The sequence below is a fragment of the Anomaloglossus baeobatrachus genome, chromosome 7 (genome assembly GCF_048569485.1).
Source record: "Anomaloglossus baeobatrachus isolate aAnoBae1 chromosome 7, aAnoBae1.hap1, whole genome shotgun sequence".
Classification (NCBI taxonomy): Eukaryota; Metazoa; Chordata; class Amphibia; order Anura; family Aromobatidae; genus Anomaloglossus; species Anomaloglossus baeobatrachus.
Window position 1 is genome coordinate 20,531,120 of NC_134359.1, and position 15,398 is coordinate 20,546,517.

General features: G+C 45.4%; 1 protein-coding gene across 1 annotated transcript in view; it reads left to right on the plus strand.

Moving 5' to 3' along the window:
• The first annotated feature begins 4,899 nt into the window (after window positions 1-4,899).
• SLC4A3 (solute carrier family 4 member 3) overlaps window positions 4,900-15,398 on the plus strand; it is a 34,941-nt gene continuing 24,442 nt past the window's right edge. The window contains exons 1-7 of the mRNA XM_075318798.1: window positions 4,900-5,101; window positions 6,823-6,959; window positions 7,119-7,299; window positions 8,513-8,648; window positions 10,506-10,641; window positions 12,451-12,544; window positions 12,763-12,947. Of these exons, the coding sequence (XP_075174913.1) occupies window positions 4,900-5,101; window positions 6,823-6,959; window positions 7,119-7,299; window positions 8,513-8,648; window positions 10,506-10,641; window positions 12,451-12,544; window positions 12,763-12,947 (1,071 nt within the window). The remainder of the gene's footprint in view (window positions 5,102-6,822; window positions 6,960-7,118; window positions 7,300-8,512; window positions 8,649-10,505; window positions 10,642-12,450; window positions 12,545-12,762; window positions 12,948-15,398) is intronic.

Consider the following 15,398-nt stretch of genomic DNA (forward strand, 5'->3'; position numbering starts at 1 on the left):
TTTAGTTTTTGTTTCCTCCTTTTATTCCAAAGTCCAAGGATTTTTTTTTTTTATTTTTCCATTTATCTAGCCATGTGAGGGCTTGTTTTTTGTGGGACAAGTTGTACTTTTGAATGACACCATTCATTTTATCATAGGATGTAATGGAAAACGTGGAGGGGGAGGTGAATTTCAAGTGTGGCGAAATAGCAAAAAATGTGTAATTCTGCAATTTATTTTTGGTTCTTTATTATAGCGTTCTTTGTACCATAAAAATGACTTGGTGTTATTATTCTCCAGGTCAGTACGATTACGCTGATACCAAACATGTATAGATTTTGTTTTATTTAAATGGTGAAAAAAAAACCCAGAAGTTTGTTAAAAAAAAAAGTTTTGTTTTCACCACTTTTTGAGAGCTGAAAATGGTTTACATTTTCCGGATATAGAGCTGTGTGAGGCTTGTTGTTTGCGCCTTAGCCGATATTTTTATTGATATCATGTTGGCGTAGGTACAATGTCTTCATTGCCTCTTATTACATTTTTTTTTTTTGCAGTGGCCACAAAAACACAATTTTGGCATGTTTATTTTTTTCCTCGGTACTCTGTTTACCGATCATATTTATTTTAGGTTTTGATAAATCAGAATTTCATGAACCCAGTGATATCGAATACATGTAATTTTTTTGTTTTTTATTTTTTTTACATTTTTTTTTAATTAATTTTTAATGTGGTAAGAGGGGGTGATTTGACCTTTTATATAAATCTTTTTCGAACATTTTATTTTTCCTCGGTATTTGTTAGCCCCCTTGGGGGACTTGAACCTGTGGTCATCCAATCGCTTGTGCTGTATACAGCAGTGCCACAGTATTGCTGTATATAGCAGAAATCCCGATCTCCTATGTACGCCGGCCACAGGCTGCTTTTCCCAGGGGTACCATAATGACAGACAAATATTTGCAAAAGGTGAGGGCAGGGCTCAATCTCACAGGTCTAACTTTCCCCACCACAGGACACCCCTCTGCTCCCCCCAAAATGTCCTCTCTCTCCGGCTATGTGTCCCGCCATGTTCGGCTCCTTTATAGCGCAGGACTCCCGTCACCTGTCGTTGCACTGCTGACCTTGGCTGTGTGTCTTGGATGATTTCCATCAACATCCAAAACCCTGTGGTGCCAAGAATAAACTAAACCTGTCCATCAAAGATGAAACGAAGGCTGATGCCAAATCACTGCCAAGCCAGGATCAGTTTTACGTGAACCAACCGTTCCCAACACCTAAATTCTTTCCCTGGTGGAAGACATGAATGGAGTGACATGGACATGCGTGTCCAAGAAAGGTGCCTGAAGGTCTTGGAGGAGATCAGTCATAAAACATCTTCTGGTGTTCCTCTGGATCAAATCACCGAACATGGAAACGATGCTGAAGACACCGTGCTGTACTCCGCTGTTCCAACAGGTGTATTACTGCTCATAGGAAGTGGACATAGTACATCCCAAATCTGGAGCACCATAATGGCTCCGACATCCAAAGGCCAGAAGAGAGTTGAGAGGCTTTTCCTCTAGAGGGTTTTTGTAGATGGAGACCTGCGAAAAGAACTAGGAGAACGTAGGACACCATCCCACGACCATGACAACCAACAATAGAGGCTTCAATGTGTCCAATGGAGGAACAGCAAAAACATCAGGGTTCGTTAATGTCATCCACTTTACATGGTACTTAGTCAAGCTCCTCCAACACCTTTCAAGGTACCTTCTCTCAGGAAGCTAATAAGAATAACACAACTGTCCAGAGAGCATCACGTGAGGTTCACTGAGGCCAACCATATCCAGGGCCATTATAGACGGACCTGATAACTGTTAAGAATATTGAGAAAGAACGGTCATGTATAACCTCGGCCCCTGTAGTGTGACTGACACAAAACCAGAATAACGTCATTTTCCTGGTGACCACCAGATGGATCTTGTACATCAGACAAGGAAAAAGTAGACAGATTTTCTGTGGTGGACGTCCATCAGACCATCTGCCTGGCGTGGAATGGATAGAATATCACCAGAGAGTAATAAACATCTGATCTCGAGGGTCACAGTGAGGTTTGTTAGTGGGAGTTCACCCAGCTTCCCCATAAAACAGACCGTAGGACCCTAACATCTCCACCTGTCCTTAGGCCTACAGGAAAAATGAAGCATGCTGACTGTACGGATAGATGTATGTGTATCATATATCGAGAGTAAAGACATCCGTACCAACCAACTACCATCTCCTCCTGGATCCGAAAGCAGAAAATACTTCTAGCTGACTACCACTCAGAAGCTACATTCACCCGCACAGACATCAATCAATGGGATGAGCAATAAGAAGGGCAGAAAAGTATCTGACTCCCTCTGATCACTGTTACTGTATATCACTATTCTGCTGGTGCAGTCACTGTGTATATACATTACATTACTTATCCTGTACTGATCCTGAGTTACCTCTTGTATTATACTCCAGAGCTGCACTCACTATTCTACTGGTGGAGTCACTGTGTACATACATTATATTACTTACCCTGTACTGATCTTGAGTTACCTCCTGTATTATACTCCACAGCTGCACTTACTATTCTGCTGGTGCAGTCACTGTGTACATACATTACTGATCCTGAGTTACCTCCTGTATTATACTCCAGAGCTGCACTCACTATTCTGCTGGTGCGGTCACTGTGTACATACATTACATTACTGATTCTGAGTTATATCCTGTATTATACTCCAGAGCTGCACTCACTATTCTGCTGGTGCAGTCACTGTGTACATACATTACTGATCCTGAGTTACCTCCTGTATTATACTCCAGAGCTGCACTCACTATTCTGCTGGTGCGGTCACTGTGTACATACATTACTGATCCTGAGTTACCTCCTGTATTATACCCCAGAGCTGCACTCACTATTCTGCTGGTGCAGTCACTGTGTACATACATTACAGTACTGATCCTGAGTTACCTCCTGTATTATACTCCAGAGCTGCACTCACTATTCTGCTGGTGCGGTCACTGTGTACATACATTACATTACTGATCTTGAGTTACCTCCTGTATTATACTCCAGAGCTGCACTTACTATTCTGCTGGTGCAGTCACTGTGTACATACATTACATTACTGATCCTGAGTTACCTCCTCTATTATACTCCAGAGCTGCACTCACTATTCTGCTGGTGCGGTCACTGTGTACATACATTACTGATCCTGAGTTACCTCCTGTATTATACTCCAGAGCTGCACTCACTATTCTGCTGGTGCAGTCACTGTGTACATACATTACATTACTGATCCTGAGTTACCTCCTGTATTATACTCCAGAGCTGCACTCACTATTCTGCTGGTGCAGTCACTGTGTGCATACGTTACATTACTGATCCTGAGTTACCTCCTGTATTATTCTCCAGAGCTGCACTCACTATTCTGCTGGTGCAGTCACTGTGTACATACATTATATTACTTACCCTGTACTGATCCTGAGTTACCGCCTGTATTATACTCCAGAGCTGCACTCACTATTCTGCTAGTGCAGTCCCTGTGTACATACATTAATTACATTACTGATCCTGTACTGATCCTGAGTTACCGCCTGTATTATACTCCAGAGCTGCACTCACTATTCTACTGGTGCAGTCACTGTGTACATACATTACATTAATGATCCTGAGTTACATTCTGTATTATACTCCAGAGCTGCGCTCACTATTCTGCTGGTGTAGTTACTGTGTACATACATTACATTATTTACCCTGTACTGATCCTGAGTTACCTCCTGTATTATACTCCAGAGCTGCACTCACTATTCTACTGGTGCAGTCACTGTGTACATACATTACATTACTGATCCTGAGTTACATTCTGTATTATACTCCAGAGCTGCGCTCACTATTCTGCTGGTGCAGTCACTGTGTGCACACATTACATTACTTACCCTGTACTGATGCAGTGTTATGCATATACTGTCGGTAAAGAGCTGTGTCTCTGACTTATCTCTTCACCTATTCATCATAACTGTGCTCTGACATTGAATGAAGTGCAGGAACTGCCGGAGGCTCCGGAGAGCGATCAATTACCGGCCAATCGATAATTACTCCAAGGGAAAGTATTGATTTGTTGTATTTCAGCAACAGTTATGTCTGTTCAATGCTAAAAATATACAGCGTGTGCAGAAAAGATTAATGGTTCTATGAGTCCCGCTGGACCTTGGATATATAGAAAAAATACCGGAATAAATGATGAACCTATCTGGATGTTGGTTGTCCATTGACCTCTACCCAACGTCCTAGAGAAAGAAGGGAACCATCTCATGTGTCACCCTACATTCTAAAAAAAGAACGTGGGGCCGAGACTGTCGTCACTCAGCGTCATGAAAATCCATGAAGATGTCCCGAGGACATGGAGAACTCAATAGAACTGGTGGGTAGCGGCACACACAGAAGATACACCAGATGGACAGGCTGTAGACAAGAACATTGAGAGAAGGTTGAGTTAGGGGGAAATGTATTGGATGGTCTTCAGAAGAAGCAGGTAGACCATAAATAGGCTAGAGCAGGAATGTATTGACCAAAGTTCGTTAAACCCCAAGCAACCATTCCAGTTCCAACAGGTAGGAATAGAGAAGGAATTGGGTAATTTTATTACAAAGGCAATTTTTGGATCCCATAGTCTACTGAACGCAAGAGCTATGTCTTGCACCATCATCTGCCTACAGGTCAGGTGAGGAAGTCCACCAGTGATATGCAGACATTGAGAGAAGGATCCAACCGCTGTCTTGGTATTCACACATTTCCTTTGAGTAGCTGACCCTTTACCAAAAAATCGCACATTATAGAGGACCTGGGCACAGACAATAAGAAGAGTAAGGCTAAGGGACATTATTTCGAGGAAGTAGTCAAGAAGAAGGATGAGGACCATTCAAGAAGGAGACGAGAATGAAGTGAAGGGGGAAACCTCCAATGAACTGGTTAGGAAAGAAAGCTCCTCCCGAAATATGAGGGACTCGGTAGGACGTGAAGACTTTGAAGAGTTTGTTCTGAACTTTGAGGATTATGACCTTTGGGAATCCATCAAAATCCATCTGTCCAATCCAGAAGGAGACAATGTCCGTGAGTAGCAATCACATTCCTCCTGTTTTTATGGCATTTGTTTAATTTAATTGTTCAGACACCCTGTAACATAAACTGGGAAGGGTTTCTTGGATGGAGATGTTTCCATTGCTGGTTGACAATTCTCAAAGGGGTTGTCTAATGTCACATAATGGTGAATTCCTTTAAGAACCTGAGTATCTTTTTAGAACAGTACTCATCCAAGCCTTAGAACAAAGATTCATTAATGAAGGTTAAGTCATAATAGTCCTCTACACAGTGTATGGAAGTTGTAAGTAGTTGTCTGAACCGGCTGACCATCTGATCTGTAGAGGGGCTTACTGACTTTCCCTCAATAGATGATGTCAGGGGAAAGAAGGATCAACCTTTGGAATTTCAATGGTCGATTATTTTGTTTGCCGAGGAGATAAGCAGGCACTAATTGCCTGGCAGTGGCTTAAATAAGTGCTCATGTGGATGTGGAATCTGGAGACATACCTGCTTGATGAATAATCTTTTGGTCAATAGCTCTCTGAGTATGTCACAATGTTACTTTGGGATAGCCAGAGACAGGGGGCTCCTATGCTGTTCCTTATGCCTGGGGACATCGCCTCCGGATTACTCCTAATAGTGTTGATGCTGGAGTTCCATGTCTTTCTATACTCCTAAGAAATACTACTCTAATACCCTTCTCCCCCAGGGAGGGATGGGTCAGGAGTGAGATGATTAACAGATAAGGACAGACAAGGGAAAACCAAAACTGTTTTACAAACACACACACACTAGAAAAACAAGAGCAGGAGGGCAGCAACAAAAAGGCAACAAGGGTAAACTTCATGGCTACACACAGCAACAGGTATCACGCCAGATAGTCTGGATCACCACTCCTCCCCAGACCAATTAAGATAAACTATAGCTGGCACTAATGGAAGTGTCCAGCCAGCATATATAGGAGAAGAGCATATGTGATTGGCTCCCCCATAACATGTGATCAAAGATGACTCACAAGCAGACCAGCAGAGATTAACTCTTGCTAGTCTGCCTATAAACTACCAATCTGGTTGATGCCCAAGTCAGCTTGCTCTGATCACATACCCCAGAAAAGTTATCATGTGGAGTGTTAGAATCAGCAATCTGAACAGAACCCAACGGCAGCATGACAGTCTGCGAAGTTGGTGACAATCTCCGTGTGACAGAGGCTATGGTCAGCTTACGAGAATGTTAACACTCTGGCATGACAAATGCTCCAGAATGTGCAACAAAGGATCATAATCACTTTTCAATGTTGCATTTTTGGAGCAAGTGATGAGAAAACAATTTTTTTTTGTTTTTACAACTTTCCTGGGGTGACCATATTGGAGACAAACGTTTCCCAGGTATTGTATATGAACAGCGCAGCAGGAGACGCTTTATGGCAATGGTAACGAGTAGGAGTCAATTGACAGAGAAATGTCAACAGACCATTACAGTCTCCAGGAAGTGATGGCGTACAACCCCTCTGCAGAAACCACGTAGCGAGACCAACAGAGCGGTATATACAATGCAGATAGCATAAAGAGTAGAAACCCGAATCAAAAATCTGGGAACATATCACCATGACCACGTGGATGTTTTCTGATGGTTCTGACTACACAGCATTGTTATACCCATTGGTCTTGATAATTGGGACTGTTCCCCACCATAACCTTCCACTATTCCTCCACATAGTCCTTAGCTGATGCTTGGTTATCCCATCTGTGTAGTTCTGAATCTTGAGGATCCTCCAGTGGTGCGCAGGCAGATCATAACGAAGAACCGCGCAAGCCGTAGGGAAGCCACTGTCTTCCAACCACAGATGAACTGTGCCAAGAAAAAGCCAGAGAAGAAGGCACCCCACGAGGTATGACCAAAGAGCCCGATGTTTGGAGAATAGCAGTGCTTGGTTACGTCATCACTTTTCTGTTTCCATTATGGTGGGGAGACTGCCATTTCTACACTTGCCAATGGTTCAAGATGCCGCTTGGTCCATTTATATTGATGATTTGTTTGATATCTCCAGGTGTTTGTGGAGCTGAATGAGCTTGTGTGTGAAGGAGCCCATGAAATGCAATGGAAGGAGACCGCCCGATGGATAAAATTTGAGGAGGATGTGGAGCAGGACACATCACGATGGGGGAAACCTCATGTGGCTTCACTGTCCTTTCGTAGCCTGCTGGAGCTCAGGAAGACCATCACTCATGGTGGGTTTTGTGGATCTATCTGCTCTCTGATTTGGGTAGTAAAGTTTTTGGTCCTTGTGGCTGAAATAAAAAAGGCAATGAGGAGGGACTCAGTCTATATTTGATGTTGCCCCCAAACATTGGATACAGGACGACATTGGTGTTCTGTTGGTTATGACCTGTCCCGACCACTGAGGGTCTCCTGGAAGATTCCTCGTCTTCCACATTTTTGGTGCTGGGTTTTTGTAACTGGCACCTTTGGACACCCATGGCTATCAGTGGTATGGGGACATCTGTGTTTGATAAATTTGCTGGTGCACCATTGTGGCAGCATATGTGGCTGGGCATGATAATAGGGTAAATGTCAATATAATGAGATGTCTGTGGATGGCACCTTTTGATGGCTAATAAACTGGTAGGTCTCAGTGGTTTACTCTCTTATGTAGGCAGTTTGGAGCCATTTATAAAAGAACGATGCAATGCCAATAAATGTTTTTAATTCCACATATGAAAAAAAAGACATTTCCAACTCTTCATTGTCCCGGTGGCCTTTACAGCTGCAGACTGACGCTGCACAGATGGGCCGCACAGTAAATGTAACATGGCATCTTTCAGTCCAGAGTAAAAAGTGATATTCAGGGTGTTAAGGCTGCTTTACATGGTACGACCGATTGTGCGATTTCACAATCGATCGTACCCGCCCCCGTCCTTTCTGCGTCACAGGCAAATCGCTGCCCGTGTCGCACAAAGTCAGTAACCCCCGTCACACATACTTACCTCTCGTGCGACCTCGCTGTGGGCGGCGAACGTCCACTTCCTGAAGTGGGAGGGACGTTCGGCGTCACAGCGACGTCACACGGCCGCCGGCCAATAGAAGCGGAGGGGCGGAGATGAGCAGGATGTAAACATCCCGCCCACCTCCTTCCTTCCACATAGAGCCGGCAGCGGCCGCGGGAGGCAGGTGAGCTGCTCATCGTTCCCGGAGCGGCGTGTGCTACCACGGAAACGATGATCAACTAAAATAAACGATATTATGGAACCTAGCGACCAGTACACGACTCACGATTTGTGAGCGATACTGTGTCGCTAGGAGGTGTCACACAGGCCGGCATCGCCAGCGATGCCAGATGTGCGTCACAAAAACCGTGACCCCGACGATCTATCGCACGATAGATTGTCTGGTGTAAAGCAGCCTTAAGTCTTGTCCTGTTTCATGACTGTTTTCGTTTTTCAGGGGCTGTACTCCTGGATTTGGACCAGACCACTTTGCCCGGAATTGCCCAGATGATCGTAGAGACCATGGTTGTTTCTGACCAGATAAGATCTGTCGATCGTGCTAATGTTCTGCAGTCTCTTTTGTTGAAGCACAGGTAACCAAAGTCACTGTAGATATATCATTCTGGACTGTAATAGCTATGTAGATATATATACATATATACGACCAACAGGTCTAATTGGACTGTAGGTTCAGGACAGGGTCTTTGTCACACTAGGTATGGGGAAATATCAACCAAACAGTGAAAAGGGAGGAGAGGGAAGAGGGAAACCATGAGTTTAGGAGAGTGGGAGATGGTGACACCTGAAACAACTTTCCGCTGGCCCCTGGCTCCCATGACGTCCCCAGATAGGTTCCACACCTATGCGCCGAGCTGGATACCCATAAGGATGCCCTTATTGACCCTGAAATGGGACCTAGGTAATGAATGAGAGGGATGAGCTAGTCAACCCCACTAAGTCCTAAAGAACACACAAGGAAAACAAACAGGGTAAAGCAAGCAAACAACTTATCTCAAAGATGACTTAAGGGCACGTCTCACTAAGCGACATCGCCAGCGACATCAATGCTGAGTCACGTTTTTTGTGATGCAACAGCGATCTTGCTAGCGATGTTGCTGTGTGTGTCATCCAGCAACGACCTGGCCCCTGCTGTGAGGTCGTCAGTCGTTGCTGAATGTCCTGGATCATTTTTTGGTTGTTGCTCTCCCGCTGTGAAGCACACATCGCTGTGTTTGACAGTGAGAGAGTAACGATCTGAATGTGCAGGGAGCAGGGAGCCGGCTTCGGCGGATGCTGGTAACCAAGGTACACATCGGGTAACCAAGCAAAGCACTTTGCTTGGTTATCCGATATTTACCTTGGTTACCAGTGTCCGCAGCTTCTAGAAGCCGGCTCCCTGCTCCCTGCTCCCTGCACACGTAGCCAAGGTACACATCGGGTAACTATAAGCAAAGCGCTTTGCTTAGTAACCCGATGTGTACTATGGTTACCAAGCACAGCATCGTTACACGGGTCGCTGGTGGCTGATCTCTGATCGCTATGGAGATCTGCCTGATTGACAGCTCACCAGCGACCATGTAGCGACGCTCCAGCGATCCCTGCCAGGTCAGATCGCTGGTGGGATCGCTGGAGCGTCGCTAAGTGTGACGGTACCTTTAGGGAGAGGAGCAGCAACATACAACAACATTTCTCCGGTTGCCGACTGCCTGCAATCAGCTCCGTATAGAAACTTAGCTCTATCACCAGCAACATACCAAGGGGAAATGCAGGTATATAAAGACTTAGAGGGTGAAAGGTAATGATTAGCAGCTGAAAGCAAAAAATAGATCTCTGCGGGGTCCTAAAGGGGAAAGAGTAAACTCTAAGAGAGAAGACACAAAACTCCATTCACACTACATAAGAAAGGATGGAATATCAAGGAGCAGGTATTGCAGCTAAATGCAGCGACCTTCTGCAGCCGGGCACCACAGGCCTGTCTGTCAACCGTGACACACACGTGACAGTATCTCATTTGATTATTGTCATATATCAAATGGACTTTAAAGCAATGACCCTTCAGAACTTGTCTACAGAATGGTCTAATGGGTATTGTATAAATATTTGTCATGGTAAAAGCTCTATACACGAGACCTTTTATTTCTCCTGATTTGTCTATTCTAGAATATACTTGTATTACACATGAAATAACAATTCTGAGTCAGATTTGTATAGGTCACTGCCTTGTGCTGTCTGTCTGTTATTGCGTCAAGAAATTCATGTCCAAATTGACAACTGGGTGTTACCACTTGGGCATGTGCTCATCACAATCAGTGCTGATTGGACGATGTCAGTGTGTGAGAGGGCACACCCCCATCAGGTACCACCTAGGTTGTCAATATATTCATTTCAATAAGAGTAAGAGAGGAAAGATAACCTGGTCTATTAATATTATAGCATCTTCTCTCTTGTAGACACCCTAATGACGGGAGAGATTCTCACCACACTCGCAGCACATCCACCTCCGGTGCAAGCAACCACGTCACGCCCAACAGCCCGCCCAAAGAAACGACCACCAGTAATTCCCATAATGACCAAGACAACAAGCAGGTGAGCGACCGTGAAGGGCTTGTCTGATACTTTAAGATTCATAGCCAATCCTTAGGGTAGATCAGCAATACCAGATTGGTGGGGGTGCAACACCCGAAATCTCACCGATCAGCTGTTCCCAGTCCTGGCGGAGGCTGGATATGAACGGTTGCGGTGATGCATGACTCCATCAACTGTATAGTGGCCACAGTTGGGTACTGCAGATCCACCCCTATGGGCATAGATGCAGTACCTGGCCACAGCCATTATTCAGTTGACAGAGCTGTGTTTTGGATAGGTAATGCACACAGCGATGTCACATTACAGTTATAAGACACATAGTGATGTCACAGTAGAGACATAATGCACACAGTGATGCCACAGAACACATATAATGAACACAGTGAGATGATAGCACAGAGATAATGCACACAGTGAGATCATGGCAAAGATATGATGCACATAGTGAGATAACAGAGAGAATGCACACAGTGCGATGATAGCACAGAGATAATGCACACAGTGAGATGATAGCACAGAGATAATGCACACAGTGAGATGAAAGCACAGAGATAATGCACATAGTGAGATGATAGCACAGAGATAATGCACACAGTGAGATGATAGCACAGAGATAATGCACACAGTGAGATGATAGCACAGAGATAATGCACACAGTGAGATCATAGCACAGAGATAATGCACACAGTGAGATGATAGCACAGAGATAATGCACACAGTGAGATTATAGCACAGAGATAATGCACACAGTGAGATGATAGCACAGAGATGATGCACACAGTGAGATCATAGCACAGAGATAATGCACACAGTGAGATGATAGCACAGAGATGATGCACACAGTGAGATGATAGCACAGAGATAATGCACACAGTGAGATGATAGCACAGAGATGATGCACACAGTGAGATCATAGCACAGAGATAATGCACACAGTGAGATGATAGCACAGAGATGATGCACACAGTGAGATGATAGCACAGAGATAATGCACACAGTGAGATGATAGCACAGAGATAATGCACACAGTGAGATGATATCACAGAGATAATGCACACAGTGAGATAATAGCACAGAGATGATGCACACAGTGAGATGATAGCACAGAGATAATGCACACAGTGAGATCATAGCACAGAGATAATGCACACAGTGAGATCGTACACAGAGATAATGCACACAGTGAGATAATATCACAGAGATAATGCACACAGTGAGATGATAGCACAGAGATAATGCACACAGTGAGATGATAGCACAGAGATAATGCACACAGTGAGATGATAGCACAGAGAAAATGCACACAGTGAGATGATAGCACAGAGATGATGCACACAGTGAGATGATAGCACAGAGATAATGCACACAGTGAGATGATAGCACAGAGATGATGCACACAGTGAGATGATAGCACAGAGATGATGCACACAGTGAGATCATAGCACAGAGATAATGCACACAGTGAGATGATAGCACAGAGATAATGCACACAGTGAGATGATAGCACAGAGATAATGCACACAGTGAGATGAAAGCACAGAGATAATGCACACAGTGAGATGATAGCACAGAGATAATGCACACAGTGAGATAATAGCACAGAGATAATGCACACAGTGAGATGATAGCACAGAGATAATGCACACAGTGAGATGATAGCACAGAGATAATGCACACAGTGAGATGATAGCACAGAGATAATGCACACAGTGAGATGATAGCACAGAGATAATGCACACAGTGAGATCCCAGCTCCCGTCTCCCTCCAGTGACACTTGCTGCCATTTCTTTTCTGATTCTGTGATGTAGAAAACGCTGAATGGACCTGATGGTCACCGGCTAAAGCACTGGAAGCTCATGGAGAAGATCCCGGAAAATGCAGAGGCCACCGTGGTTCTCGTGGGTCAGTAAATGTCCCCTTTGCCCAGATCATTCATTGTCTCGTAGCTGTCGTACATGTAAAACCTCATACTTTTTTTAAGTCTTTTAGACACTTTTTTCCCTTATTGGACAAGTGGGTGTGGTTTGCTGAAGAATAAGACAACATGCTATAAAGAATTGTTCTCCCAAGAGTTGTACCTCCAGTGTGACACTGACCGCACGTTCTGGCGTTATCCGCAGGTTGCGTGGAGTTCCTAGTCAATCCCGCCATGGCGTTTGTGCGTCTCAGCGAGGCGGTCCTGCTAGAGTCTGTTCTGGAGGTGCCAATTCCGGTCCGGTTCCTGTTTGTTTTGCTCGGTCCCTCTCAGTCTAATATGGATTACCACGAGATTGGCCGCTCGATCTCCACTCTCATGTCAGACAAAGTAAGTACACCCTCACCTCACACTGTGCACGGGTCGGTCACTGCCTTATAGAAAGCTTCAATACAAGAGCTCTGCTTGCTATCAATGAAGAGAGCTCCCCCTAGTGGTGGCTGCAGACAGGATCTTATCATGTATCTCTGTATACAGGGAGCTCCCCCTAGTGGTGGCTGCAGACAGGATCTTATCATGTATCTCTGTATACAGGGAGCTCCCCCTAGTGGTGGCTGCAGACAGGATCTTATCATGTATCTCTGTATACAGGGAGCTCCCCCTAGTGGTGGCTGCAGACAGGATCTTATCATGTATCTCTGTATACAGGGAGCTCCCTCTAGTGGTGGCTGCAGACAGAATCTTATCATGTATCTCTGTATACAGGGAGCTCCCCCTAGTGGTGACTGCAGACAGGATCTTATCATGTATCTCTGTATACAGGGAGCTCCCTCTAGTGGTGGCTGCAGACAGAATCTTATCATGTATCTCTGTATACAGGGAGCTCCCCCTAGTGGTGGCTGCAGACAGGATCTTATCATGTATCTCTGTATACAGGGAGCTCCCCCTAGTGGTGACTGCAGACAGGATCTTATCATGTATCTCTGCATACAGGGAGCTCCCCCTAGCGGTGACTGCAGACAGGATCTTATCCTGTATCTCTGTATACAGGGAGCTCCCCCTAGCGGTGACTGCAGACAGGATCTTATCATGTACCTCTGTATACAGGGAGCTCCCCCTAGTGGTGGCTGCAGACAGGATCTTATCATGTATCTCTGTATACAGGGAGCTCCCCCTAGTGGTGGCTGCAGACAGGATCTTATCATGTACCTCTGTATACAGGGAGCTCCCCCTAGTGGTGGCTGCAGACAGGATCTTATCATGTATCTCTGTATATAGGGAGCTCCCCCTAGTGGTAGCTGCAGACAGAATCTTATCATGTATCTCTGTATACAGGGAGCTCCCCCTAGTGGTGGCTGCAGACAGGATCTTATCATGTATCCCTGTATACAGGGAGCTCCCCCTAGTGGTAGCTGCAGACAGAATCTTATCATGTATCTCTGTATACAGGGAGCTCCCCCTAGTGGTAGCTGCAGACAGAATCTTATCACGTATCTCTGTATATAGGGAGCTCCCCCTAGTGGTGACTGCAGACAGGATCTTATCATGTATCTCTGTATACAGGGAGTTCCCCCTAGTGGTGACTGCAGACAGGATCTTATCATGTATCTCTGTATACAGGGAGCTCCCCCTAGTGGTAGCTGCAGACACAATCTTATCATGTATCTCTGTATACAGGGAGCTCCGCCTAGTTGTGGCTGCAGACAGGATCTTATCATGTATCTGTATACAGGGAGCTCCCCCTAGTGGTGACTGCAGACTGGATCTTATCATGTATCTCTGTATATAGGGAGCTCCCCCTAGTGGTGGCTGTAGACAGGATCTTATCATGTATCTCTGTATACAGGGAGCTCCCCCTAGTGGTGACTGCAGACTGGATCTTATCATGTATCTCTGTATACAGGGAGCTCCCCCTAGTGGTGACTGCAGACAGGATCTTATCATGTATCTCTGTATACAGGGAGCTCCCCCTAGTGGTGGCTGCAGACTGGATCTTATCATGTATCTCTGTATACAGGGAGCTCCCCCTAGTGGTGACTGCAGACAGGATCTTATCATGTATCTCTGTATACAGGGAGCTCCCCCTAGTGGTGGCTGCAGACTGGATCTTATCATGTATCTCTGTATACAGGGAGCTCCCCCTAGTGGTGGCTGCAGACAGGATCTTATCATGTATCTCTGCATACAGGGTGCTCCCCCTAGCGGTGACTGCAGACAGGATCTTATCCTGTATCTCTGTATACAGGGAGCTCTCCCTAGTGGTGGCTGCAAATAGGATCCTATCATGTATCTCTGTATACAGGGAGCTCCCCCTAGCGGTGACTGCAGACAGGATCTTATCATGTACCTCTGTATACAGGGAGCTCCCCCTAGTGGTGGCTGCAGACAGGATCTTATCATGTATCTCTGTATACAGGGAGCTCCCCCTAGTGGTGGCTGCAGACTGGATCTTATCATGTATCTCTGTATACAGGGAGCTCCCCCTAGTGGTGACTGCAGACAGGATCTTATCATGTATCTCTGTATACAGGGAGCTCCCCCTAGTGGTGGCTGCAGACTGGATCTTATCATGTATCTCTGTATACAGGGAGCTCCCCCTAGTGGTGGCTGCAGACAGGATCTTATCATGTATCTCTGCATACAGGGAGCTCCCCCTAGCGGTGACTGCAGACAGGATCTTATCCTGTATCTCTGTATACAGGGAGCTCTCCCTAGTGGTGGCTGCAGATAGGATCCTATCATGTATCTCTGTATACAGGGAGCTCCCCCTAGTGGTGGATGCAGACAGGATCTTATCATGTATCTCTGTATACAGGGAGCTCCCCCTAGCGGTGACTGCAG